At 48.5% G+C, this 27681-nt stretch overlaps 1 protein-coding gene across 1 annotated transcript; it reads right to left on the bottom strand.

Moving 5' to 3' along the window:
* Positions 1–11899: 11899 nt before the first annotated feature.
* Positions 11900–14026, bottom strand: VRTN (vertebrae development associated). The gene has a single exon (XM_057318593.1). The coding sequence runs from the start codon at positions 14024–14026 to the stop codon at positions 11900–11902; it is 2127 nt and encodes a 708-aa protein (XP_057174576.1).
* Positions 14027–27681: the final 13655 nt, after the last annotated feature.

Here is a 27681-nt window from a genome sequence, read left to right on the forward strand (position 1 = left end):
TTACACGAGATCAGGTATGAAAACGCGAATCTCGGTGCTGGTTGCCTTTGTAATGACTAATATATGATGATTCAGAGGAAGGAGAGCTCAAGCTTGCAACAGATGAAAAACCCGAGATCCTGATTCTCAAAAAGCTTCTACTCTAAAGGGGAAAGGAGGTCCACTCCAGTGACCCCACTAAAGTCACTTTGGTGTGTGGGCTTCAGTTTCATCCTCTATAAAATGCTCCCTCTGCGTCTCATGAAAGCACCTGACCTTAATCATTTGTTTGCCTGCATGTCTCCTTATTCTACTGTGCACTCCGCAGGACAGAGCCCCCATCTGCTTATCTACAAACCCCTCATAGCCCCAAGGAAGCTCAGAAAATGTTGGTAAAATAAACAAATAAATGCTGAACTCTGAGGCCCCTTCCAGCTCAGAACTTCTTCCTGTGTGAGGTTTCTGTTCAACAAATAATCCACAATGGGGGCGCCTGGGTGGCACAGCGGTTAAGCCTCTGCCTTCGGCTCAGGGCGTGATCCTGGCGTTATGAGATCGAGCCCCACATCAGGCTCTTCCGCTATGAGCCTGCTTCTTCCTCTGCCACTCCCCCTGCTTGTGTTCCCTCTCTCGCTGGCTGTCTCTATCTCTGTCAAATAAATAAATAAAATCTTTAAAAAAAAAAACAACAAATAATCCACAAAGGACCGGCCTGGGTCCTGCAGGACACACAGAGATACGCCATCCACAGTATTCCAAGAATACCCACTTGTAGCAAATCGACTTTTAGGAATTCATGCTACGGATATTCTTGCCCATGTGCCCAAAGAGGTAGGTTCAAGGATCCTCACAGACTCATGGTGTTACGGTAGCGTTCAGAGATTAGAAACAGCCTAAATGCCCATCAGTAGAGATCTGGTTACGTAAATGCTGGTGCGGTCATCTAATGGAATGCTGTGCAGACATTATGAAAATGAGGCAGGCGGAGATAAGCCAATATGTAATCTCCGAGAAAGATGCTTGAGTACAAAAAGAAATTTACAAAAGTCTATTTATTATGCTATTTGTGTATTATGTTTTTAAAGAAATACATCCATGCTTCTAAGGGCAGAGTCTGGCTCTAGAACAGTGAAGGCTGATAAATTACGTTAGCCCACAAATGTAAGCAATATATGTCATTTAGATTTTCTCTGCATCCCCATTAAAAGATAAAAAGAAACAAGTGAGGGGCGCCTGGGTGGCACAGCGGTTAAGCGTCTGCCTTTGGCTCAGGGCGTGATCCTGGCGTTATGGGATCGAGTCCCACATCAGGCTCCTCCGCTATGAGACTGCTTCTTCCTCTCCCACTCCCCTGCTTGTGTTCCCTCTCTCGCTGGCTGTCTCTCTCTGTCAAATAAATAAATAAATTCTTTAAAAAAAAAAAAGAAACAACTGGAATTAATTTTAATATATTTTATTCAACCCAATATATCTAAAGTAGTATCGTTTTAACATTTAATCAAATTTGAAAATTTCTCTTTCCAGGTTTATTGAGTTATAGTTGTGCATTTTAAAATCATTAATAAGATATTTTATATTCTTTTTTTTTTGTACTAAATCTTCGAAATCTGGCATGTCTCTTACACTTAAAACATACTTCTGGGGCGCCTGAGTGGCACAGTCCGTTAAGCAGGTCATGGTCTCAGGGTCCTGGGATAGAGCCCCACGTCAGGCTTCTTGCTCAGGGGGTGTCTGCTTCTCCCTCTCCCTCTGCCTGCAGCTCCCCTTGCTTGTGCTCTCTCTCTGACAAATAAATAAATAAAATCTTAAAATATAAATATATATGTATTTCAACTCAAAGTAGCCACATTTTATGTGCTCAATAGTCACGTACAGCTAGTAGCTATCATATGGGGCTTCAAAAGGTGGTAATTAGAGTTGCCCCGGGAAGAGATTTCATGGAATTTAAAACCACAAAAGGAAGAAGTAACTTTCGCTATATGTTCTTTTGTTCTGTTTGACTTTTTTCCTATGTGCTTGCATTACCTCTTTTTTTAGACTCACAATCTTGAAGGTAAAGAAAAACACAGAAAAGTCAGAAAGAAAAACAGAAAAGCAGTGATCTCAGAAGCAGGAAGAGATTCCAAACAAGCAGGTGCCACGTCGGGGAGGTCAGAAGAGGGGAGCTTTCCAGAAGATGTGGCAGAAGAAGTGGAGGAGGCAGTACCCTGAGGTGACTTGGGATTTGGCAGCTGGAACACCGCTCATCACTCATAGGTGGCATCTGAGAGCTGTGTCAGGAGAGGACAGGGCTGCGCAAGACTGGAGCGGGTTTAGAGGGGGAGGCAGGTAGGTGTGGCTCTCTCTGCAGAGGAGACAGACAGACTCAAACATGGGAGCCGAATGGTGGTGACTCAGAGGTGGCTCAGGGGCTAAAGGCTGCTGGGGACTGCTCCGTGAGTGGGAAGGGTGTGACAGGAGGCCAGGAGAGAACAGGTGTTTCAGGCAGTAAACCTGGGCCTGGCACCAGCCCCGTGCTGGGGAGTGGAGAGGAGCCCAGCCTGGCTGGAGCCAAGGGTGCTGGGGGACAACAACCCTAATCAGCTTGGCTAACCATCGACTTCGTAACCTCATCAGGGACAGACCCCTTGGAGAATGTGATGACGGCTAAGGGCCCTCCCCAGAAGAATGCACGTTTGCACACACAATTTTATTGCACACAGCTTCAAGCCATGCTCAGAGCCCCTGAAGGCCACCCCAGATCACAAAACCTGCTGTAACTAGTCCACTGTGACCTCCAAGAGGTGGCCCAGATTCCACCTGCCATGCGCAATCTGGCTCCAGCACCTGCCCCGACCTCCACCTCTGCCCACCTCACCCCCCATTGTCCGGAGCCACGTGCCGCAGCCCTTTGTTCCTGACCCTAAGAGACCCTCTCCCCCCCAGGAACCCTTCCTTCATCCTCCTCCTCACAATTCAGGACCGCCTCTCTCCCCCAGGCACATCCAATGACCTCTTCCAGTCCGTACAGACATCCAGGGTGAGTGTTGCCTGTCACTATAGTTTGCATATTTGATCTGTTCCCATCTCCTCGCCCACCAAGTTTTGTGCAGCCTGAGGGCCACGATCTAATCTGACCCATAGCAGGTGACCTGCTGAATGAATGAATTCAAATATCACTGAGTTAAGGAAGAGACCCTAGGAGCCCCTGAGGACCCAGAGAAAGGTTTTCGGGGGCTGTGCTCGGATAACTAAGGTTCATCCATGTTGTAGCAAGTATGAGAACTTCATTCCTTCTTACGGATAAATAATATTCCATTGTATGGAATATACATTTTGTTATCCATTCATCTGTTGTTGGTACCATGTGGACCTTTTCCACCTTTTGGCTATTGTGAGTAACACTTCTATGAACACTTGAATACAAGTATCTGTTTATGTTCTCAGATTTTTTGCATATGTACCAAGGAGTGAATTTCCTGGGTCATACCGTGGTATGGACTGAATGGTGTCCCTCAAAAGTCATATGTTGAAACCCTCACCCCCATTGTGATGACGTGTGGACATGGGACATTTGGGAAACATAGGTCGTGGGAGTGGAGCCCTCATGATGGGATTAAGGCTCCTGTAAGAACACAAGACAGCTCTCCCCTCTCTCTGCCACATGAGCAAACCACACGAAGGCCGCCGTCTACAAGCCAGGAAAAGGGCTCTCGCCAGCCCCCGACCATGTTGGCACCCTGATCTCAGACTTCCCAGCCTGCAGAAGTGTGAGAAGTGTCTGTTGTTGAAGTCACCCCGGCTATAGGAAATTGTTACAGCAGCCTGAACTAAGACGTGCCAATTCTATTCTAACCTTTGCAGGAAGCACCCAACAGTTTTCCACAGTGACTGCTCCGCTTCACGTTCCCCCCAGCAAAGTACGAGTGTTCCGATTTCTTCACACCCTCAGAAACACATGTTATTTTCTGTTCGTTTCCTTTTTATTATAAGCATCCTAGTGAATGTGAAGTGATAGCTCATTGTGACTCTGACCTACATTTCCTTAATGGCCAATGAGGGTGAAGATGTCTTCCTGTGCTTATTGGCCATTTTTCTCTCTTCTTTGGAGAAATGTCTATTCAAATGCTCACTTTTAAAAATTATGTTGTCTTACAGCACCTGAGTTGCACTGTTGGTGGAGTGTCTGACTCTTGGTTTCCACTCAGGTGGTGATCGTGCGGTCGCGAGGCCGAGCCCCACGTGGGGCTCCAACCTCGGTGTGGAGCCTGCTTGAGATTCTCTCTCCCTCTCCCTCGGCCCCTCCCCCCCACCCTGCACTCACACGCACATGCATGCACACACACTCTCTCTCTCTGGAATAATAAATCTTTTTAAAAAAGAAAAAGAAAAATTAGGTTGTCTCTTTGTTTTAGAGTTGTAAGAGTTTTTTAATATATTCAGGATATTAAACTCTTTTTTAAGATTTATTTATTTATTGACAGAGTGTGTGTGGGGTGGGAGAGGGGCAAAGGGAGAGGAAAGAGAGAGAATCTCAAGCAGATTCCCCACTGAGCAGGGAGCCCGATGTGGGGCTTGATCTCATGACCCCAAGATCATGACCTGAGCCAAAATCAAGAGTCAGACACTTAACCTCCTGAGCCACCCAGGCGCCCCAGATATTAAACTCTTACCAGATACTAAACTCTTACCAGAAACTCTTGAAAATAGAGTCTCCCATTCTGTAGGTTGTCTTTTATTTTTTTATTTTTATTTTTTAAGGATTTTATTTATTTAAGAGACACCATGAGCAGGGGGGAGGGCCAGAGGGAGAGGCAGTAGACTCCCTGCTGAGCCGGGAGCCCAACTTGGGACCCGATTCCAGGACCCTGAGATCATGACCTGAGCTGAAGGTAGAGGCTTAACTAACCGAGCCACCCAGGTGCCCCCATAGGTTGTCTTTTTACTGTCTTGGTAATGTCCTTTGATGCACAAAAGTTTTTAATTTTTACAAAACCCAATGTTTCTTTTGTTGCTTGTGCTTTTGATGTTACATTTAAGAACCCACTGCCAAATCCGAAGTCATGAAGATTTGCCTGTGGATTTTCTTCTAATAGTTTTATGGTTTTAGCTCTTATGTTTAGGTTGCTGATCCACTTTAAGTTAACTTTTCCGATGGAATAAGGACACCATTTGTTGAAGAGACCATTCTTTCCCCGTCAAATGGTCTTGGCACCCCTGTTGAAAGTCAACTGGCTATGGATATTTTGGCTTTATTTCTGGGATCTCAGTTCTGTTCCATTGTTCTGTATATCTGTCCTTATCCCGGTATAATACTGTTTTAATTACTGTAGCTCTGTGGTAAGTTTTGAAATCCAAAAACGTGATTCTTCCAACTTTTTCTTTCTCAACGAGCGTTTCGGCTGTTCAGGGTCCCTTGAAATTCCATATGAGTGTGAGAATCAGCTTTTACATTTCCGGGGGGCGGTGTAGGGAGGGAAGGCCATTGGGGTTTTGATAGGGACTACACTGAATTCGTAGATCGCTTTGGGGAATATTGCCACCTCAACAATACTAAGTTTTTCAACCCATGAATGCAGGATATCTTTCCATTTATTTAGGTGTTTTTTAATTTCTTTCAGCAATATTTTACAGTTTCCAGTGTGCTAGTCTTTCACTCCTTGGTTAAATTCACTCCACGGTCTCTTATTCTTTTAGATGCTATTGTAGATGGAGTTGTTTTCTTAATCTCCTTTTCAGATCGGTCATTGCTGGTGTACAGGGACATGACCGGTTTCTGTGCCCTGCAAGGTTGCTGCATTTGTCACGAGCCCTAGTCGGTTTTCTTGCGGATTCTTTAGCATTTTCTATATATAAAATGTCATCTGCAAATATAGTTTTACTTCTTCCTTTCTAATCTGGGTGTCTTATTTCACCCAACTTCCCCTAAGATTAACAACTCACGTGAGTATGTACAATTATCATAACCAGGAAAATAACGTGGGTGCAATTCCACTTACTACAGTGTTTATTCAAATGTCACCCATTTCCCCCTCACATCCTTCTTTTTCTTTTTTTTTTGAAATACATTCTTTTTTTTTTTTAAAGATTTTATTTATTTGACAGAGAGAGAGACAGCCAGCGAGAGAGGGAACACAAGCAGGGGGAGTGGGAGAGGAAGAAGCAGGCTCATAGCGGAGGAGCCTGATGCGGGGCTCGATCCCAGAACGCCGGGATCACGCCCTGAGCCGAAGGCAGACGCCCAACCACTGTGCCACCCAGGCGCCCCCCCTCATATCCTTTTTCTGTTCCAGAATGCAATCTAGGTCCACACAGCGTTTGTCTGCTGTGTCCTCTTAGTCTCCTCCAACCTGTAACAGTTCTTCAGTCTTATTCTTCATGACCTTCAGACTTTCGGGGAGTACTGCTCATCTATTACATAGAACGTACATAGAACGTCTCTCGATTTTAGCTTGTCAGATGTCTTCTCGGGGTTGGATTGAGGTTATACATGTCTGGCAAGAATCCCACAGAAGTTAGGTGCCTTGTTACTGGTATTGTTAAGCTCCATCTCTCAATTTCATTGGTGTCTGTCAGGTTTCTCCACTGTAAAAAGTTACTATTCTGATCCTTTTCCTAAGAAGAAAAGGGATGGCACTGAAGGATTTTAAGCAAGTGACTCATTTAGATGGGCATTTCGACAATGCCCCCCCACACCCTGGGTGCGGCATGAACGTGGGGAAGATCAGTTCAGTGTACACTGCCATCCAATCGGTGATGATGGAAGTGAGAAGTGGATAGATTTTAGAGATATTTAGAAGGTGAAATCCTAGGGCAGGTTAATGAGATCATGCAGGATTTCTCATTTCATTGGTCTGCAACTGAGCTTGGACCAACCTAGGTTTAAAAGCACCCAGCTGGGGCACCTGGCCGGCTCGGATGGTAGAGCCTGAGACTCTTGATCTCTGGGTTGTAGGTTTCACGTTGGGGGTAGAGGTTACTTTAAAAAAAAAAAAAAAAAAGCACCCAGGTGATTGCCATGTTCAGCCACATTGAGGTGTGAACAGATAACTCTACCCAAAAACCAGGGGGCCTAGAAGCTGAGCTTGGCTGGCAACATGCACAAGCCACAGCACTGCACTGGAACCCCTTCGGAGCAGGGCTGGGTTGGGGCAAGGAGGGAAGTCAAAGCCCCTCAGGTGCTCTCGGAATCCCTCCCAACAGCCTGTGCTCCCGCCTTCCGGACTCTCGCCTCCCACCGGCCGGCACTGTGGGGGCTGCAGTGTGGAATAAGTAGGTATGGGGAGGATCCCCCAGCAGCCCTCCTCCCTCCACCATCCCCTGGTGTCCTCGGGCAGGTGGCACGTGAGCAGCTCCTCCTGGCTGCCCTCCTATCTAGATCCCGCGCACCTCCCGCCAGCTCTCTCTGCCTGGCAGGGAGGAGCCGCTCGAGTTAAGCGGATTTCATGCTATTTTCAAATTCATCTTTCATGGAAATTTTCTTCTACCATTAAACCTACTTTCTGCTGCTCTTTTCATCTGCCTGAAAGCTTCCTCCTCCTCTTCCATGAGATAAACCAGTAGCGGGAACATTTAGGAACCTGCTAGTGACATTCTACAGGTGTCCTGGGGTGTCACCTGCCAAGACTGGGGAGGAGGAATCACACTAAAGCCTCCCTGTTAGAAGTCAGGCCGGCAAGGGGGCAGACAGCACCAAAGGCCGGAGCAGGCCCCCTGCCACTCGCACGCACTCCTGAGCTCTGCCTCTCAGCCCTCCAGCCCCATCCTGGTAACGGCCTTGTCGGGGTACCTGTCCCTCATCCTCCCATGACAGCCACCACACTGCGACTAGTGGTTCACAACCAGCGACTAAGGTCATCTGAGGAGCAATTGAGGCATTTCCCGGAGACCCCCACGGAGCCAACATTTGAGCAAAGCTGCTGACCCTGGGAGCTCTGAGTTGGAGGGGTCAGGATGAGCTAGGAGATACCAAAGCCAGAATACACCTCCCTGTGAACCCACTGCACTTTGTTGTGCATCCCGTATAGAAGTTTCTATCATATCTCTGCCGGTGAGCAGAGGCCTTTGTGAGGACAAGTATTGGGGCCAAATGACTCTGTACCGTCAGCTCCCAGCACAAGACTCGGCCTGTCATGGGCTGTCTATCATATCTGCCAGACCCTGTGTGAGCAGGAAAGATCTAGCACCTGGACCAGACTTGGGTGGTGAGTGGCCTCAGAGGTGACCTGGAAGGAGAGCTGTGCTCAGAGGAGAGGATGAGGATGGCCTGGACCAGTCCAATTCCCTTCCCTGTGATCGTCTTGCAGTGTGGAACCACATGAAGCCTGCAGTGCTCCGAGGGTCCTGCCAAGATGGAGATGTGGGAGAGAAAATTCTAGGATGATGCCCCGCTTTCTGGCCAGTTCAGCTGCTAAGCTGATGCTGGCAGCAACCAGGCTAAAAAATACTCCGAGAAGAGCGGGTTGGTGGGGGATGAGCCCAGACTGGCAGTGAGACTGAGGTGCTGCCCAGGCGGGGCAGGTCAGGTGTGAGCTGGTTGCTGGGGGCCCAAGAGCCACCAAGGGCCTGAGTGCTGGCCTCCAGAGAAATAGCTGAGGAGCAACTTCATGCATCAAGGTAGACAAGATAATCTCCACCAAAATACAGGACCCCTACCCCCAGGGGATAAAGAGATTAAAATTTTTTTAATTATTCACATTTCACCTGATTGCTTTTTGCATGAAGTTTTCATATACAAAATTTGTAGGCCCAGTTATTACTCTACAATGGCACAGAATGTTGGAAGATGCAGAGCCAAACTCAGTGTTTTCTTCTTCATTCCGTTGTTCATTTCACGAGAATGTCTTTCTATATCTGCATGTGAGAAAGTGATGTAAAACAAATAATTTCAACAAATGTCAACTTCGAAATCAGCATGAAGTATTCTTAGCCAGACAGTCCTGCTTAGGTATAATCTGCCTTTCTAAGCGATTATAAAGGAAATGGTTTTTCTACACAAGAGTAATTTAACCATACTAATAAAATATTTTCCAAATCAATAAATATTGGCTATCTTTTTTATCTTTTTTTTTTTTTTTCCAGCAGAAGCTAAAGAATCTCCCTGTGGTTTGGGGACTTAGAGCTGGCCTTGGACAAAAGGACCTTTCAGTCTTGGGACAGGAGTATCTTTACCTTACAGGGCAATCTTGAGCAAGAATCTCCCTGGGCATTAGCTTCCTCCTAGAAAACAGGAATTAGATTCCCAGGGGCTCTCAAACTGGGCATGATTGTTACCAATAGCAAATGCTCATCCAGGACTTACTATGTAATCCCCATTCTACAGATGGAAAAAGTGAAGTACGGCGATGTTTAGCTCACCCATGTGCATTCAATGCCTCGCCAATGTCTGAGACTATCAACAGGTCTGGGTGGGGCCCTGGAATCCATGCTCCTAACCAGCTCCCCCAAGGACTGAGATCCAGGTGCTTTTTAGACCCCGTTGAGGTACCGCTCTGGTTCTGAAGGCGCATGGAGACAAACAGAATCTAGAGCCCCAACCAGGGCAGTTCTGAGGAGGGAGGTTGATAAAACCCTCTGACGGCTAAGGCAGTAGGGCGGGTGGGCTGGGGGTTCCAAACAGCCAGAAGGGGCTGTGCCTACGGAAAACCCAAAGACTAGTCTCTTGCTGCACCAGATCGCCACCTGCTGGCTATAGATGGCCATCGCAGGCCAGATTTAGCAGGATCATTCTGGCATTTGTCAAGATGGAATTGGACAGTTTGAAAGCAGGGACTCAGTTTCAGAGCAGCCACTGACCTAAATTAGGGGGTTGCTGTGGGATGAAGAAAAATGGCCAATGAGAAATATTAGGAAGTAGGATTGATGAGATTTATTAACACATATCCCAAAGGACAACAGCACGGAAAGCATAGTGGCCCCATTTCATTCATTCCCTCTTTCAACAAGTTGTAGCACCTGCTACGTGCCAGCAACTAATCTTCCTGCTGGGAATATGGGAGTATAAGCAAGTCAGGAAAAAGCCCTGCTTTCCATGGAGCTTATGCCCTACCAAGGTGGGGGTAGGAGGTCATCAAATAAGCAAATAAACAAGAAAATTATCAGATGGGAATAAACACCACATGGAGAATTTAAAAGGGCAGCGCAATAGGGACTCAGATCTGAATGGTAGGGAGCCTGCCCAGTAGTGGTGTTCCAAACCAACAAATGCGAAGGCCCTTACAGCAAATGTAGCATGTTCGAGACCCACGGCAGCCAGTGTGGCTGGAACGTGGTGGGTGAGGGCAAGAGTGGGACAGCATGGAAAGCCAGCCAGGGGCCAGATTACAGGCTTTTGTCAGGCAGTGCAAGGAATTCTAAGAGTGAAGGGAAGCCACGGACACGTTAGACAGGAAAGTGAAAGAATACGATTTCACTTAAAGCGCTCTGGCTGCTCTATGGAGCATGGATTGTACAGGGCAAGAGTAGAAGGAAGACAAGACAGGAGGTGGGGATGCGGGCCAGTGGGGAGGGTTCTGGGCACACTTCGGAGTCAGTCAACAGGACTTGCTGACAAGACTGGATATGGGGGTGAAAAAAATAGCAGGACCAGGAATGACTCCCCAAGACCATAAGGATGACAGCCGGTGTAGGAAACCAACATTTCCCCCGATGATGCCACACTCCAACAAGCTGAGGTCTGGCCTTGACCTCAGCCCCCTGGAGGGGGTTTGCCAAGTCAGCCACTCCCAGGCTCCAGGTATCCTTACCTGGGCCTAGCCTGCTTGGGTACATGAGGAGCATGAAAGACAATGCCTGACACGGACCTGACTTGACCCTTGCACGGGCCCGGCCTGCAAGGACACTTCATAGGCAGCTTTCTCCCATAGGTGGGAGTATCTATCCAGGCCGCCGGGGTCCCGCCCCCAGCTGGAAGTGCACCCAGAGTCACCTGTAGATCCGATGCTAAACAGAATTCCCAGGCATTCCCTCCATCCCCTAAGCCCTGGACCTGGGAGTGTCCCCTTAAACCAAAGGGACTGTGGGAATGGGCAGGCACATCCTGGCCAAACAAATACCAGAGACCAAGGGCTGTGGGTACCGCATCACTTTATTTTTTTGCTTTTCCAACTTGACTCTTAGACAATGCAAATTCACTCGCCTGCCTGGCCTCTGTACGGTCCCTCGCTGACGGGGCACAGGCTCCGAGGCTCAGCAGAAAGACGGAGGTCCCCCACGAGCCAACCAGGGTCCACAGCAGATGGGCCGAGCACCAGCAGAGACTCGAAGCCCTCTCCCCCAGGCCCTTACCACACTCCTTGCAAGGGACGGGCCAGCACCTCAGTGATCCAGCTCAGGGCCTTCCCTTAGAGGTTCTTCCTACGTACCCTAACTTGTCATGCTGAGCCTGGTGCCCTCTCCCTTGAGGGCACCGGACAGAAGCCAGTAACCGGCTCCACATTCGATTTCTAGTGTTCCTTTGGGAAACCTCTTTGAGACAGGAGGGTGCCAACCCCCGAAAAGAAACTGCAGACATATATTCTGCCTAATGGGACAGATAGCCATGGTAGAGTACTTCTTTCGTCCCCAGGAAAAGTTGAAAGCAGCTTTAGCTAACAAACCCCCTCAGGACCCCTATACATACGGTTTCCAACACCAGCCAGGGGGCCCAGCCAACCCACTTAAATCAAAACAAAAAACTAAAACCAAGACAATAAAAAGCAAGAATGGCAAACAACCGAAGAGAACAATTCTGGTCCCGTAGCTCTCTGCAGGAGACCAGATGGCCCCTTTCTGGCTCCGTCTGCCTTAGAGCCAGGAAGCAGCGCAAAGCTGCCCTTGGATTCAAGGCAGACAATGTGGGAGCCAGAGCAAAGGGCATCCTGGCCAAGCCAGGGGTCACCTTAGGTCCCTGACCCTGTCCAAACGGGTCCCCTCTCCTCCCAGCCCCCTTCGCGCCTCCCCGTCAGCCATCCACGAGGGTGAGGCCGTCATAGAGCGCGCGCTTCCACATGTAGTAGGTAGAGCGGGCGGTGAGGGGGAAGAGGGCGCTGAACTCCTTGAAGGAGGGGAAGCTCTTCGACTGGAAGCGCTTCTGCAAGAACAGCTTGGCCTGGGCCTTGAACTTCGTGGTGGCGAGCATGTCCATCACCAGCACCTGGCCGTCCCTGCCACCCACGGCTGCCTCCGCCACAGGGCGGCTGGACAGGGACCTGCTGTGGGGCCGGCCCTGGGCCGTGGCCCCCTCTCCAGAAGGCCCTCCCTGGGCCTTCCCTGGATCCTCTCCTGGAGAAGCCCCCATGTGCAGGGGGGTCCCAGCAGGAGGGGCCATCGCAGCTGTCACATCCCTGCCAGCTTCCTTCTCCTGCTTCTCTTCGGCTTCCCGTAGCCCCCCTTTGCCCAAGGCGGGGGCCTGCATCTGGAATTTCGACAGGCCTCTGGGCCAGCCCCGGGCAAGACTCTTCCAGACCCAGAAGGTGGAGGGCGACAGGCTGGGGTAGCGGAGGCGGAAGCGGCAGAAGGGGAGATGCCCGCTGAGCACCTGCTTGCGGGCAGCCCTGCGCAGGCGCCTCTGCCAACGGGACAGGGGCACCTTGGGGGGCAGGAACTGGTGGGGGGTGGGCGGTGCCCCTGCCGTCACTTTGCCTGCCCCCCCTCCCCCTTCGCCCTTCCAAGGGAGCAGCGCCTCTTCCGGAACAGACGCCGGCTGGGGAGCCCCGGGCGTGGAGAGGGCTGGTGCCGGCTTGAAGCCGGGGTTCCTCCGGAGGGCCTTCCGGCGCCAGTTGTAGTAGGTGGACCGGGAGATGCCGGGGAACCTGCGTTTGAAGCAACGATAGGGGACCAGCGTGTTCAGGGAGATGCAGTGCTCCAGGTACGACTTGGCCCGCTGCATCAAGACCATGCCGGGGCTCGCGGCGGCCAGCGAGGAGCACCCCAGCCCCTTGGCCACCTGCTCTTCTGGCAGCTGCTCCAGCTCCCCCAGCACCTGCACCTCCGTGGGGGCCAGGGCCTGGCAGGTGCCGGAGCCCAGGAGCTCTTGCTTCCAGGCGTAATAGGTGGAGCGGGAGATCTCGGGGAACCTCTGGAGGAACTGCTGCAGCGGCACGACGCCGCCCCGGTGGAAGCTGTCCTGCAGGAAGTGCTTAGCCGAGAAGCGGGCAGCCACCTTCTGCCGATGCTCCTGGGACTGCCGCCGCCAGCGGTAGAAGGTGCTCTTGGTGACACTGTAGCGCTCGCACAGGTGGGAGTAGCTGAGGCCCGGTTCCTGGTTGAGCAGCTCCAGGGTCTTGGCCGGTGGCGGCAGCGGGGCCAGGGCCGGAGGAGCGGGGGCCGGACCGGGAGCGCTGTCCACCTCCACCTCCTCCAGCCCCACGATGGGGGCAAAGTACTGGTGGCGGAAGAGGTGGCTGCTGAGAGGCTGGCCGGCCCACATGATGTGCAGCGTGGCGGGCACGTGGTCGCAGCGGCGAGGCCGGATGACGCGGTTGAAGTAGGGCCGGATCTTGAGGTTGCGCATGGGGTAGATGGAGTAGATGTTGCGCTGGAGGACAGACGCGAGCGCATACAAGTGCCACACGTTGGAGAAGCTGCTGGGGAAGCAAGTGGCCTTGACGTCTGCGTCGAAGATGGCTTCCAGCGTGGCGGACGGCAGGCTGGTCATCTCCGGGGACTCCTCAGAGCACAGTGAGTAGCGCACGGCCTGCAGCATCACCTTGGAGTCGATCATGCCCTGCAGGTAGTAGTGCCGGTGCAGCAGCATCTCCACCACCGTGCGGGCCCGCAGCTCCAGGCTGAAGCCCACGTCCCCCCACAGCAGCACGCTGGCCGCCTCGAACAGCAGGCTGCCCTCGCCCCTGCACGCCAGCGGCAGCATGTTCCGGGGAGCGTCCTCTGGGTACAGGCTCAGGGCCACCGAGTCCACCTCCAGCACCTGGGGGCCGGCGCCCCCCTCCCGGCAGGTGGGGAGGGCAAAGGATGACAGGACCTGCTTGGCCTCCAGCGCGGCACCGACGAGACCCTCGAGGCCCTCGGACTCCACAGCCTCCTGCAGCTCCTGCAGCACCTGCTGTACCAGCTGCTCCCGAGAGGTCATCCTGCCAGGGCAGAGGGCAGAGTCAGGACAAGGCGCCCGGATGCCCAGCAATGGTGACTGCCACCGTCTCCCTGAAAATAACGCCCATCCACTCCCATTCCCCCAGAGGCTAGCCCGGCTAAGTGCCTCCCGGGGTTTAATCCCTCCGTGGTGCTGAGGAAGAGCCTGGGCTCAGGAACCAGACTTTGAAGTCCTGGTTTTGATACTGGCTTGAGCAAGTCCGTTCAGCTCTCCTTGCTTCTGGTTCCTTTTCTGTACAGTGGGATGATAAACGTATCCAGTTACAGTTATTGTGGGCATAAAGGAGACGATGAAAGCATGGAGACAGGTATGCACGCACACACGCACGCACGCACACACACACACACGCTCATCCGCAGAACAGTGCCTGACACACAGAGAAGGAACGCAGAGGCACTAGTTAGCTGTGACACGCTACACCTTCTTCAGGACAGCCATAAAGGCTGAACCTCCGTATCTGTTAACAGACTTACAAGCTCCTAGAGCTAAAACTGGGCTGCCTTTCCTTAGAACGGTGATCTCAAAGTACGGTCCATGGACCCTGGGGGTTCCCTGAGACTTTTTCAGGGGGTCTGCAAGTTAAATCGTTTTCATAATACTAAGATATACTAAGATAATTTAACACTAAGATATTATTTGCCTTTTACATTATATTAATATTTGAGTAGAAATGTGGTAACTTAGCAGGAATCAAACTATGCTAGTAAACATATTCTTTACCACCATGTACACAGTTAAGGCGGGAAAAAAAAAATGCTGGTTTCACTCAAGAATGTCCTTGATTAAGCAGTAAATTTTTTTAATTTAATCACATCCCTTAAATACATGACTTTTCATTTTTGCGAGTGGCAAACTGGGGAGCGCTCATTTCTGCTGCATACTGAACGTCTCCCATGACAGTTGTTTGGTTTCTGTGATGAACTAGCTGCTTTTATCATGGAATATCACTTTTACTTGAAAGAAAAACTGAGACATTACTCATTTAGACTTGAGTATATTGGGAAGACATTTTCTCAAAATGAATAAGGTGAGCCTGTCACCTCAAAGAAAACTGTTGACTATTTGCTGCCAGTGAAATTTTGAGCTTTCATTGAAAAACTAGAATTTTGGAAAACCTGTTATCTACTACAGTGAGCTTGACAGTTTCCCAATACCTAAAGACTTTTCTGATGGGATCAGCAGTGACACTAACAAATGTAACTTTTTATACTATGTAGTGAAATTGTCAACATCTGAACATCTACATCAATCAATGAACTATATTTCCCAAAAAACCCAATGGATGATGTTACAAAGTCACACACAGGTAAAAGATCCACTCCAAACATAAAAGAAAGCAATGGATTTTACTATAATGGGGTACAAAAAAATCAGATATTGTTTCTACATTATAACTAAGCTTTAAGAAACTACTACTTGTCAAGTGTTGGTGTACTGATCAAAGAATATTCACTGAACAAGCAAGCTATCGAAATACTCTTCCTTTTTCCGCCTACCAATCTGGACAAAGTTGGCTTTTCTTCATAGACTTCTATCAAAACAATGTATCACAACAGACTGCACGTAGACACAGGAGAATACCTTTTAAACCACGTATTACAGAGACGTGAACCCATGTATAAGAATACACTCTTCTCACTATGTCTTTCTTGTTCGGGAAAAGTTATTTTTCACAAAAACAATTGTTATTTTTTATTGCGTAACGGGCTTGTTTTTTAATAAATATTTTCTAAATTTATCCATTTTAATTTTGAATATAATACACATCGATAGACGTAACCTATGTAAATAAAAGCTCTTCAGGGTCTTCAGTTTTAAAGAGCATACATGGGTCCTGAGACCAAAACGTTTGAGAACCACTGCCCTAGAACAAAGAGTCTTTTCAAAAGGGTGGCAGCAGCCTAGTCACTGGGCTAACACAGATCTAGCAACTAGGACGTACTGAGCATTCAGTATTTGCCAGACACTGTCCTAAGCCTGACAGCCATACTTTAAATTAGGCACTACCCTTATCTCCAGTTTAGAGGTGAGAAAACTGAGAAAATGCAATTTAGGCTAATTTGCCCTAGATCACACACGTGGTGGGGCCAGTACCAACGCTTAGACCCAGTCGCTCTAGTTTAAACTGCCAGCCACCTTTTCAACACAAACAAATGATCCTAATTATTGGTACATTTTCAGTGTTGCATTGCAAAGCAAAGTATATTCCTTTTCAGACACTGCCTTTTTTTTTTTTTTTTTTTTTAAGATTTTACTTATTTGAGAGAGAGAGAGAGTGCGCGCACACAAGCATGGGGAGCCAAGCATGGGGAGCAGCAGGCAGAGGGAGAGGCAGACTCTCCACTGAGCAGGGAGCCTGATTCGGGGCTTGATCCCAGGACCCCGGGATCATGACCTGAGCCAAAGGCAGGAGCTTAACCAACTGAGCCATCCAGGCACCCCTCGGACACTTCTTTTAATTTAAAAAGAAGGTCACTGGGGCGCCTGGGTGGCACAGCGGTTAATCGTCTGCCTTCAGCTCAGGGCGTGATCCCGGCGTTCCGGGATCGAGTCCCACATCGGGCTATTCCGCTATGAGCCTGCTTCTTCCTCTCCCACTCCTCCTGCTTGTGTTCCCTCTCTCGCTGGCTGTCTCTCTCTGTCGAATAAATAAATAAAATCTTTAAAAAAAAAAAAACCTTTAAAAAGAAGGTCACTGTCTTCTCTCAGATCTTTACTCTCAGAATTCAATAAATTGCTTTAGATTAGCCTGAGATTTAAAAACTGTGTTTGGGTGTTTGTCAGCTCATCAACCTAACTGCCTACTTAAAGGGGATGTGCCTGAGTGTAAATTATGGTTCAGTAAAGTTTTTTTTAAAAGTTTGTAGGGGCACCTGGGTGGCTCAGTCAGTTGAGCGTCTGCCTTTAGCTCCAGTCATGGTCCTGGGCTTATGGGATCAAGCCCCGGGTGGGGCTCCCTGCTTAGGTGGGAGCCTGCTTCTCCATCTCTCTCTCTCTCACATAAATAAAATCTTAAAAAAAAAAAAAAAGTTTGTAAAGCACCAAGAGAGTACCACCACAATCTTACCTGATAATCGTAAAAAAGAAGGCTCAACATTAGTAATCAGGGGCACCTGGCTGGCTCGTTCAGTAGAGCACGAGACTCTTGATCCTGGGGTCGTGAGTTTGAGCCCCATGTTGGTCAGAGAGATTACTTTAAAAAAATAATTTTTAAAAAATTAAAAATTAGGATCACCTTTGGGTAAAACTTCTTGGCTGCGGATTTTTTTTTTAACGTGTATGCTGTGACAAATCTGGTCTAACCGCGCACTGATTTTCCATTTTGACCGTATCGTTTGACCCTGGAGTTAGGCTTTTAATCTGTTCATCTTGAATGTACTTTGTTTACTTTTTAAAAAACGATTCCTTTTCACTGGACTCAGGAGATAAACAATGTCATAGCCGTCCTCGGTAAAGAGAGCACATGTCCATATGCGATTTAAAAGTTGAGCCCTGAAAAACACACTGTAAGCCCAGAACAGCCTTTTCATTCTGGCAGCCAACAAAGATGCTGGTCTTACTTCCATGTCACTGGAAGAATGCCCCTATACAGCGGCACAGACATGAGCACTCTGCTAGATACTCGGCAAACCAAATTATGAAAATAGCCACCACTTACTTACGGATTACTATGTGCATTTAATTAGGTAATTCAAAATCTCAGAAAAAAATGAGGGGACAATGAATTTAAACTGTTGGGTGATTCCTCCTGCCCTTCCACTCTTTCCCAAGAGCAAAGCACCATGTTCCCTCAGATGACGGCAAGCTCCTGTGGGCTTCACAAGGAGTGAGCGTTTGGATTTCAGGCTTTTTAGAGGTAATTTTGTTTATATGTGGTTCTCCCCTCCCCTCCACGTGAACAACAACTCCATCACACCTGCACCATTGTTAGGATGGCTATTCTGAGTTCACACCTGGAGAAATGGAGGCTTGGGGGTTAAATTAAATCACTTTCCCAAGACCATGCGGCTATTAAAGCTATAATATTAAGCAATGTGACTCCAGAGCGCCCCTCTAAACACTGTAATTCCACTACCGAGGGGAATACATCACCCAAAATGCTTATCAGCTGAAAGATCCAGAAACACATGGATTCTTGGAGCTTCGACACAAACCTGGCCATTTCACAGATAAGGAAAATGGAGGTCCAGAAAGGTACAGACGACTTGCCTGACTTCAAGCAGCAGTATCCGGGTATCTTCCAACAAAATGTCCAGATATACCGCACTTCCTTCTGCACAAACCCCACCCCGCCCTACCCTACCCTGTCCCGCCCTGCCTACTCTTCCCGGTCCGGTCCGGTCCCAGTCCCACCCAGCTCCGCTCCACCCTGTATCTCATTCCTTCCTCTTCCCCAAAGAGGTTAAGAGGTGGTGTGAGTAGGTAATACCCCACTTCTGTTTTCATCAAAAGCTTACTGGGAAAAAGCAGCTCCCTGGAGCTCTGCACCCCACATCCATCCACGGAGGGCTGGACTACCGGAGAACGGACAGTGGGGCAAAGGCCGGAGGCTGTGCGGGGAAGCCAATCATCCTTAAGTAGACAACTGGTTGATGGGGTTCAGGTGCAGCAGTCTTTTCAACAATGGCTCCCTGGAAGTGCAAGGCAGAGCTGGCAAGTGCCAGGTGCATTCATGGAAGGAGATGCAAAAAGCGAGAGCTCATCTACGGCTTTGTTCAACTGCGCTCCCAGGCCCCCACAGCCCTTGGAAGGGGCTGGAAAAGGCATGAAACCAAGGAGGCAAGTCCCCCCTCAGATTACACAGGCTTGGGGTTGGAAGGAGGTAAAACGGGGCATCCAAAAAGCAGCCAGCCAGCACCTTAGCGCTTAAGAAGGGCTCTGGAGTCAAGGAGTAAATGAAGGGACACTAGCAACTCTGCAGGAAACTCAAACCAAAGACAGGTTTCCTCCTCCCTCCACCTCCTTATTTCAGGCAGATGGGGTCTCAGAGCCCACGTCTAGACCCTGTCCCTTCCATTTTAGAAGGGGTCAGCCAGGGTTCTAGGAAGGGCAAGGGAAGCAAACGCCAAGGAATCTAACACAACGCTGCCTGAAGTCTCCTCCGGCCTCTAGGACAAACTCACTCTCTACCAGCCTCATCCTGGGCTGTGTTTGCTCACCAACGACCCCATGTTCTCCCCCTCCCTCAAAGTAGGCTCTGCGTCTCCACAGTCAACTAGGCCCAACAAGTAGAAGGCAGTGCCACACAGGCCTCAACCCTCAGCAAGACCGGGTAAGACCACGGGAAACCGGCGGGCATCTCACCTGGCCTGGCTCGGCGCCTCTTTGGTCTGCCCTCCCAACTGCCCAGGCTGGGTCCCTGGCTCGGGGGAGCGCCAGCCATCTTGGCTCCCTCCCTGGGTTCCAGGAGGCCCAGCAGGGCAGGGGCGGCCACAGGGGCTGGCTGGTGGCAGGCAAGTCCATCAGCGGTGAATTCCCCAGGAAGGGTAACGGGAGTGCCTGGGGGATCCAGGGTGGGCCTGAGGCCACCAAGTCAACCACGCCTGGGGAGTTCGGGAGTTGCTCTCGTGGACCACGTGTCTGGAGGGGTAGGAGAAGAGAGAGTGTGGCCCACGAGGGGAAGCAGCGGAGGCCACAGTCGCCCCTCAGGATGCCAGGAAGGCAGCGGGTGGCTGGGGAGAGGAGAGCCGGCTGGCCCGGGGCTTCCGAGTCAAGGGACCCAACCCAAGGAGCCAGGAGAGTCTGGGGAGGGGCCGAGAACGGACAATTGTGTAGGGTGGGGAGGGGAGATAGGCAGCCGGGTGGGGGTGGGGATGGGGCTGGAGGTGGGGGTGGGGAGAAAGAACTTGAAACAATGCCTCACTTCCCCCTTCCACACACACACCCACCCACCCACACACTTATGCACGCAACCACACAGGCTTGAAGCATCTTCGCGGAGTCAGTCCTTGACCCTTGGGCCCTTTACTGTCCCAAGGCCAGTCCTCACTCCCCTGGGGCCTCCAAGCCAAACGGGGCACCCACCGTTCCTAATTTTGAGCAAACTTTCTAGTTTACTGACCTCGAGGATGGCCCAGAGCCCTGGGGGCGTCCACTTCTTTCTCCAGCTTCCAGCTTGGGACATTTAAGTCACCCTGCGGCAGCGTCCCCAGCCGAGCGCCACTCTCACTCCAGAACTGGCTTCATATCTGTAGTGGACCATTGAGCATGGACCGTCTACAGCCAACTGGCCGGTGGAGAAGCAGCTTAAGCCACTCCCCCCAGGAAATCGCCCACCCTCAAGTGCTCTGGTCCCAAGATGAAAGAAGTGCAAATTCGGGGGTCACTTCCAATGGTAAAGTGATAGCGGCTATTGTCTGGTCCACTCTACCCAGCTGGGGGCGGTAAAGCGCCCAGACCGAGCTCTGCAACAGACCCCAAACTGCCCTGGGAACACTTGAAAGAAAGTTGAAAGACTTCCAAAGAGTTTGGGGGGAGGGGTTGGGGAGGTTCAGATAGAAAGACGTAGGGAAAGAAAGTCAATGGCCAGCCTTGAGGGTAGGGGTGGGGGAGCGTAGCTGGAGCCCCAGAAACTGGCCTTGGACGACTGGGTAGACTTCGGGGCTTTCTGAACCTCCAAGACGCATCTCTTCCTGAGGCAGCTCCCCATCCCTGGTGGTGCTGGACGGGGGAGGTTGGAGAGCTCACTGCCCCCACCTCGGTGCAGGCCCCTTTTCCTTCCAGAAAGGCCCCACTTTCTCCAAGGGCTCCATTCCCACCTTTCTCTGAGCATCCCCCAGGCGTGGGGCTCAACACCTCTCCCAAAGCCTGCCTGGGCCAAAACTGCGTCTGTCGGGGGCCAGGGTGCCTATCCCAAGACACCTAGTTCTCTGAGCCCCACGGGAAGGCGGGGGCGTGCGGTACCTGGGCTTCCGTCCCTCCTGCAGCTCATCTCAGCCCAGGGGCCTCAGATAATCCCAGAAGAACCAGTCCTATCCGCCCGTCTAGTCCCCGCTGGTGGGGGAGGAGAAGGCCGCCGGATTTCAGCCTTTGGTGGTAGCTCCCCCCCAGGGGCTTTCCTGCCCGGCTTTAACCCTTTGGAGTGCTGGGGCTAGCTGCTGCCCTCCCGGGCTTCATTCCACCCACCTCCCCTCTATGGCCTGACCCCTGGCTACCCCTGTAAAATGCCACCCCCGCTCCCCCACCCCCGACCCCCAGTGCCGGTTATGCCCCGGCTCACAATTACCATTTCTCCTCTGCCAATCATGAACTCTACACTTACCACCTAGATCAAAAATCCTTTATTGAACGCTCGTTCCCAGGAGCACAGGAGGAGGCGGGGGGCCACCAGATGTGAGCTCAAGTCTGGTCCCTGGATCAAAATCACACCAGCCCCACCCACCATGATGGCAGGCGCCCGAGGCAGCGGCTTAGACTTGTCCTGGACTTGGATTTGAATGCCAACCCTGCCCCTTACTAGAGTATGGCCTTAGGCGAATTGTTTCAGCCCTTGGAGCCCTGATTGAAAGGTTACTGGGGCACAACTTTTCCCGCAGAGTTGCGGCATAGATTCAACGAGATGATCAACTTAAAGCATCAGAACCGTGCTTGGCACGGAGCAAGTCTGTTGCCGTCCTCAGCCTCTCCAGCTAATTTGAAATTCTTTTAAGTTCTTAAGATATATGTAGCATTTTAAAAGTTTCAGAGAATAGTGGTTATCTTGTAGGAGTTGGATACTTTTCCAAATTATCTTTCTGTGTTGACATTTTATAAGGAGTCTACCTTACTTGCTATCATTTTAAAAAGCAATGAAGATAATTTTAAATTCTTTAAAAGGCTAATGGAATCTTTAAAGGTATTTTTTTAAAAGAAACTAAAGGTTTGTTGGTGCTTCCATCACCAAGGTATGAGTCTTTTTTATAGACTAATTGGGAAAATTTAGAATAATTGGGAAACTTTTTAAAGTAGAAAGAAGAAAAAGTTACCTATAATCTCATTATCTAAAGACAGATATTGTGAACATCTTGGTATATTTCTTTCTAATCTAGTTTTTTTTTCTTCTTAGACTTACACAAATTAAATATTCTCTTTCCAAAAGATCCAAATGGTACAGAGTAAAAAATAGAGTAAATTGAGCAAGTCTTCCCTTTCAATCCCTAACACATTCTCTTCACTATGCTTAACTGCCAGTTCTTTTTCTGTGCATTTACAAAGCGTATAAATTTCTGATCTTTCTATGCATATTTTTGTTCTATGCTAAACATTTTTAAATTACTTTTGACTAATATATATTCTATTTTATATACATAAAAAATAACATATTATTCAAAGCACATGTAAATTTTGCTTCAGTAATTTACAAAAGGATTCAGGATTCAAATTTCAGCCTTGTCTACAGTTTCCCTCTCCAGAAGCAGCCAATGTTGTTTCTAGGGTACCATTCCAGAAAAACGCATAAACAAGCAAATCTCTGAGAGAGTGCTTTTCCCTTTCTTTGCAGCACAAATGGTCGTACGCTAAACCCTCTTATGCACCTTGCTTTTCTCACTTTATTTTTTTATCCAGAGTCGCCATTGTCCAACAAAACGTAATGAGAGCCACACATAATACCTTTAAATTTTCTAGTAGCCACATTAAGGAGAGTTAGAAGACTTGAATTGAATGGACAGAGGGATCATTGAATTGGACAGGTGAAATTAATTTAACAATATATTTTATTCAAACCAATATATCTGAAATATTATCATCTTGAGAGGAAATCAACATAAAAATTAGTTTTTAATTCAAAAATTATCAATGAGATGTTTCACATTCTTTTTTTTGCACCAAGTCTTCAAAGTTCAATGTCTTTTCCACTTGAAGCAAATCTCATGTAGAACTAGCTACATTTCAAATGTTCTATAGCGGGTAGCAAATGCACTAGGACGTATCTAGATGGAGCACGAACTGCATTTTATGAATTAACATAATGTCCTATCCAGTCCTCTACTGGTGGACATTAAGGTCATTTCCATCTTTTGCTCTTCAACCAAGCTACAATGGGTCATCTTGCACATACACAGGTATAGCCAAACTTCCAAAGTGCACTCTAGTAATCTGTATAGATTTTGCCAAATTTCCCTCCCTAGAAGTTGCACCAATTTATTTCCCCCAAAACACAGTATGAGAGTGCAGTCTCTCTACCCCTTGGCCAGGACAATGCGTTAACACTTCTTTATCTTTGCCAGTTTAATAGGTGAAAAATTAGTCCCTCCGCATGGCTTTAATTTACATTTTTTCATTATGAGTAAGAGAGAACATTTTTAATATATTTTTGATCATGTTTTGTTCCCTGTGATATCCTTTGCCCATTTTGCTATTGATCATAAACCTTTTTCTTACTGTTTTTTTTTTTTTTTAAGATTTTTTATTTATTTATGTGACAGAGAGACAGCCAGGGAGAGAGGGGAACACAGCAGGGGAGTGGGAGAGGAAGAAGCAGGCTCCCAGCGGAGGAGCCCTATGTGGGACTCGATCCCTGAACGCCTGGATCACGCCCTGAGCCAAAGGCAGACGCTTAACGACTGCGTTACCCAGGTAAAGCACTAGCCTCTTGATCTCAGGGTTGTGAGTTCAAGCCCCAAGTTGAATGTGGGATTACTTAAAAATAAAATCTTAAAAAAAAAAATTCTTTTTAATAGATTAAAAAAATAGGGGTGCCTGAGTGGCTCAGTCCGTTAAGCATTTGCCTTCAGCACAGGTACTGATCCCCAGGTCCTGGGGTGGAGCCCCGCATCAGGCTCCCTGCTCAGCAGGGAGTCTGCTTCTCCCTCTCCCTCTGCCTGCCACTCCCCCTGCTTGCCACTCCCCCGGCTTGTGCTCTCTTTCTGTCAAATAAATAACTAAAATCTTTAAAATAAATAATAAATAAATAAATACAATCTTTTAAAAAAATAAAGTAAAATAGGGGCGCCTGGGTGGCACAGCGGTTAGGCGTCTGCCTTCGGCTCAGGGCGTGATCCCAGCGTTGTGGGATCAAGCCCCATATCAGGCTCCTCCGCTATGAGCCTGCTTCTTCCTCTCCCACTCCCCCTGCTTGTGTTCCCTCTCTCGCTGGCTGTCTCTATCTCTGTCAAATAAATAAATAAAATCTTAAAAAAAAATAAAGTAAAATAAAAATAGATGTTTTTTTCCAATTTTGTGGTTTATAATTAGACTTTGCTTATGGTAGTTTTTATCCTGAAGAAAACTTTTTATGTTTGCATATATTGACCATACCTGCTTTTCTTTCATGGATTCTAGTTTTGGTAAATTTTAATTTACCTTTCTTTAAACTGTTAAAATTAGGTATTACAAAATTAAGGTCTTACTCATCAGGTGTCCAAACACCAAAAATCCTAGATTCCCAGCAATAATTAAACCAAATCCTACAAGTAGACATCTTTAGTTAATATGTACCTTGCTTTGAACAAAATTCAGATTTAGGAAGCAGATGAGTGTGGGGGGGTAATCCTTCACTTATAAAGAGACATACAATAGAAAAGCTTCCTTTAAATAATGAGCTGAGATAAGTAATTAACTGGGTTTAAATGTATAGCTGTCCAGGGCTTGTATAAGTGGTGTGGGGGGGTCACCTGTATTTGCATCACTACAAAAAATAAGTTCTGAATTGAGCATCGATTGGGCACTGGCGGGGCAGTGAGCAGCACGAGCTGTGGGGTGGGACCGCAAGGTTGAAATTCCAGTCCTGCCCTTGTGTGCAACTGAACACGTTTTCTCGTGTCTCCAGACCTAATTCCTTGCTTAAAAAATGATGAGAATAATACTGGAGAGGTTTGCTATGAGGATTAAATGAAAAACGGCTTATGAAATTCTTAGCACGGGTCCAATGATAAAGGCTCAGCAAACGACACTGCTATTCCATTGAGCTGTACTACTCATTCCCCACGGAGATTTAAAGAATTCATCCCTCTCCATTCAATTCATTTATCCACTGGTGCCTAAGTAACATATATTAGTCCATCATTCATTCAATCATTTCTTTATTCCGTTGTTCACTTACTCCTGTGTTTGCTCACGCGCTGGCAGATATCTGAGCTCCGACTACACACCAGGTCCTGGGCTAGCCCTGAGGGGGACACAGTGATGTCTGTGAGACCTGACTCTAGAGTCCGAGGGCTGAGGCTCAAAACTCTTGTCAGACATTCCACATGCAAAACCACACTTATTACTGTGTTAACTGAACACGAAGGCCCTACATTCGATGACTGACAGTTACTCCATGATGTCATAATCTCCTGGTTTCCTTTCTTTTTCCTTTGTTCCTTTTCTTCTCCCTCTTCCTCCCTGCCACTTCCCCTCTACACGCTCTCTGCCTCTGCCCAGAGTCCCTTGGCAATTACCGAAAGACAGGTAACAACTCAGACTCCGGAGTCTGGCCAACCTGAGGTAACTCTCAGCTCCTGTACTGCTTCCTGGTTAAGGGAACTTAAACAAATCTGACCCCTAGTTTCCTCATCTGTGAAATGGGGATGATATCCACTTTATTCCAATGTTGGAATTAAACAGTCATGTCACTCCTTGTCTGTGAAGAAACATTTAATACCAGGGAGACATGATCATCAATTCAAATCACAATGGGTTGAACATCCACTCTCTGTAGACATTACGCTCGGTGCTGGGGAAGCCACCTAAAGAGCTCGTGTCGTCTCTTCCAGTCAGAAGCCACAGCCCAGATGGGGACGCAGTGAGTACTCCAGAAGAGCTACCATTACTTGCTCTTACCACGGAAAGGAACAAGGCCTTTGTGAGTCCGTCACTCCTGGACGCGGGACTGGCTCAGAGCCCTGTGCTAAGCAGGCTGTCAGGCTGTTGCTGGCTTCTCTGGTTTCATTTGCAGCTCCAATCTGGAATTATCTGTGGCTTTAGAGTCATTTACTGGGGCGCCTGGGTGGCTCAGTCGGTTAAGCGTCTGCCTGCGGCTCAAGTCCTGGGATTGAGTCCCACATCGGGCTCCCCCTGCTTCCCCCTCTCCCTCAGCCTGCTGCTCCCCCTGCCTCTCTCATTCTCTCTCTTTCTGTCAAAAAAATAAAACCTTTAAAAAAAAAAAAAAAGTAAAGTCATGGGATGCCTGGGACGCTGCTGCTTCGGTGGTTCAGTTGACTAAACGCCTGCCTTTGGCTCTCGGTATGATCCCAGATCAAGTCCCATATCCGGCTCCTTACTCAGCTGGGAGCCTGCTTCTCCCTCTGCCCGCTGCTCCCTCTGCTTGTGCGCTCTGTCTCTCTCTCTCTAGCAAACAAATAAATAAAATCTTAAAAACAAACAAATAAATAAAGTCATTTACTTTGGTGGTAAGTTTGAATATAGACTGTGTCTTAGCATATACTAAGGAAGTAATGTTAATGTGTACAAAGTGGTAATAGTAAAATATGTCCTAAATTTTCCGATAGACATGTAAGAGGCATGAAATGATAGGACCTCAGGTGTTTGCTTCTTAAAAACCACAGGAAAAGAAGAGAAAAGGGTAAGCTACATATGTCAAAGTACTGATAATTATTATTGAATCAGGGGTTCCTTTTCCCATTCATTCAGGGTGATTCATTATGCGGTTCTCTCAATTTTGGTGTATTTCGTAAGTTTTATAATAGAAGAGTGAAATATGTAGGGTTGAGGCGTGGGAGTATCACTTTCTGGGAAGGAAACTTACCTGCAAGCAGCATTCCCATTTAGGTGCAGGGCAGACAGGACAGTGTTGGAAACGTGCCTGGTGGACAGTCTGGCCCCAGGGATCGACACCTACTTTGTCTGCAGGGCCTTTGCTAGGGGCCCTTGAAGTGAGGGGCTTCACACAGCAGCCGTTCTTGGGGAATTTACCTGGAGAGCGAAGAGGGCTGGTGGATAATAGCTCCTCCCCTGACCCCAAGGGAACAAGCCCAGGTACCCAACTAGAAAAGCCCAGCCTCAAACAAGGATTCAGGGGCTCCTCGTCCTCTCCCCACTAGTTCATTGCATTTCTTCTATCACCTCTGCTTCATCTGAAAAGAGGATGAACCCAAGGTCCCCCAATCATTCTGTTCTTAGTCTCAGACCCGGTGCCCCTGATTTTGGTTAGCTTATTCCCAATTCCCTCCACTCCCACCACTCCACTCAGTTAAGCACTTTTATTCATTTCCTTCCAGAGTTTCTTTTTATAAGTACAAGCAAATACAAATATACATCCTCCAAGTACGTTTTGAATAGGCTTAAAACTAACAACAAAGCAAATTGAAAATACAGAAAATTGCCAAGTGTTCCAGGTAAAGAGTGAAATCTGGGAGTTGTTGGCGTGTAGATAAGATCCAAGGCCAAGGGAAGCGATAACAGATAATGGAGGAAGATAGGAGGAACAGGAGGAAGGAAAGAAAGTTACCACCCCCATAGAGTGGGCTGGAGAAGAAAAACAAAGGAGAGAAGGAAAAATCAAGAGAGAGGATTTTTTTTTTTTTTAAGATTTTATTTATTTGCCAGAGAGAGAGAACACAAGCAGGGGGAGGGGCAGGCAGAGGAAGAAGCAGGCTCCCCACTGAGCAAGGAGCCCAACTCGATCCCCCAATCCCGCAGGACCCCAGGATCATGACCTGAGCTGAAGGCAGCCACTTAACCGACTGAGCCACCCAGGGATCCCAAGAACACAT

This window comes from Ursus arctos, unplaced genomic scaffold (assembly GCF_023065955.2).
Source record: "Ursus arctos isolate Adak ecotype North America unplaced genomic scaffold, UrsArc2.0 scaffold_25, whole genome shotgun sequence".
In the NCBI taxonomy this organism is placed as follows: Eukaryota; Metazoa; Chordata; class Mammalia; order Carnivora; family Ursidae; genus Ursus; species Ursus arctos.

Coding starts and splice junctions, on each gene's coding strand:
- VRTN (XM_057318593.1), bottom strand. CDS start 14,026: ATGACCTCTCGGGAGCAGCTGGTACAGCAGGTGCTGCAGGAGCTGCAG.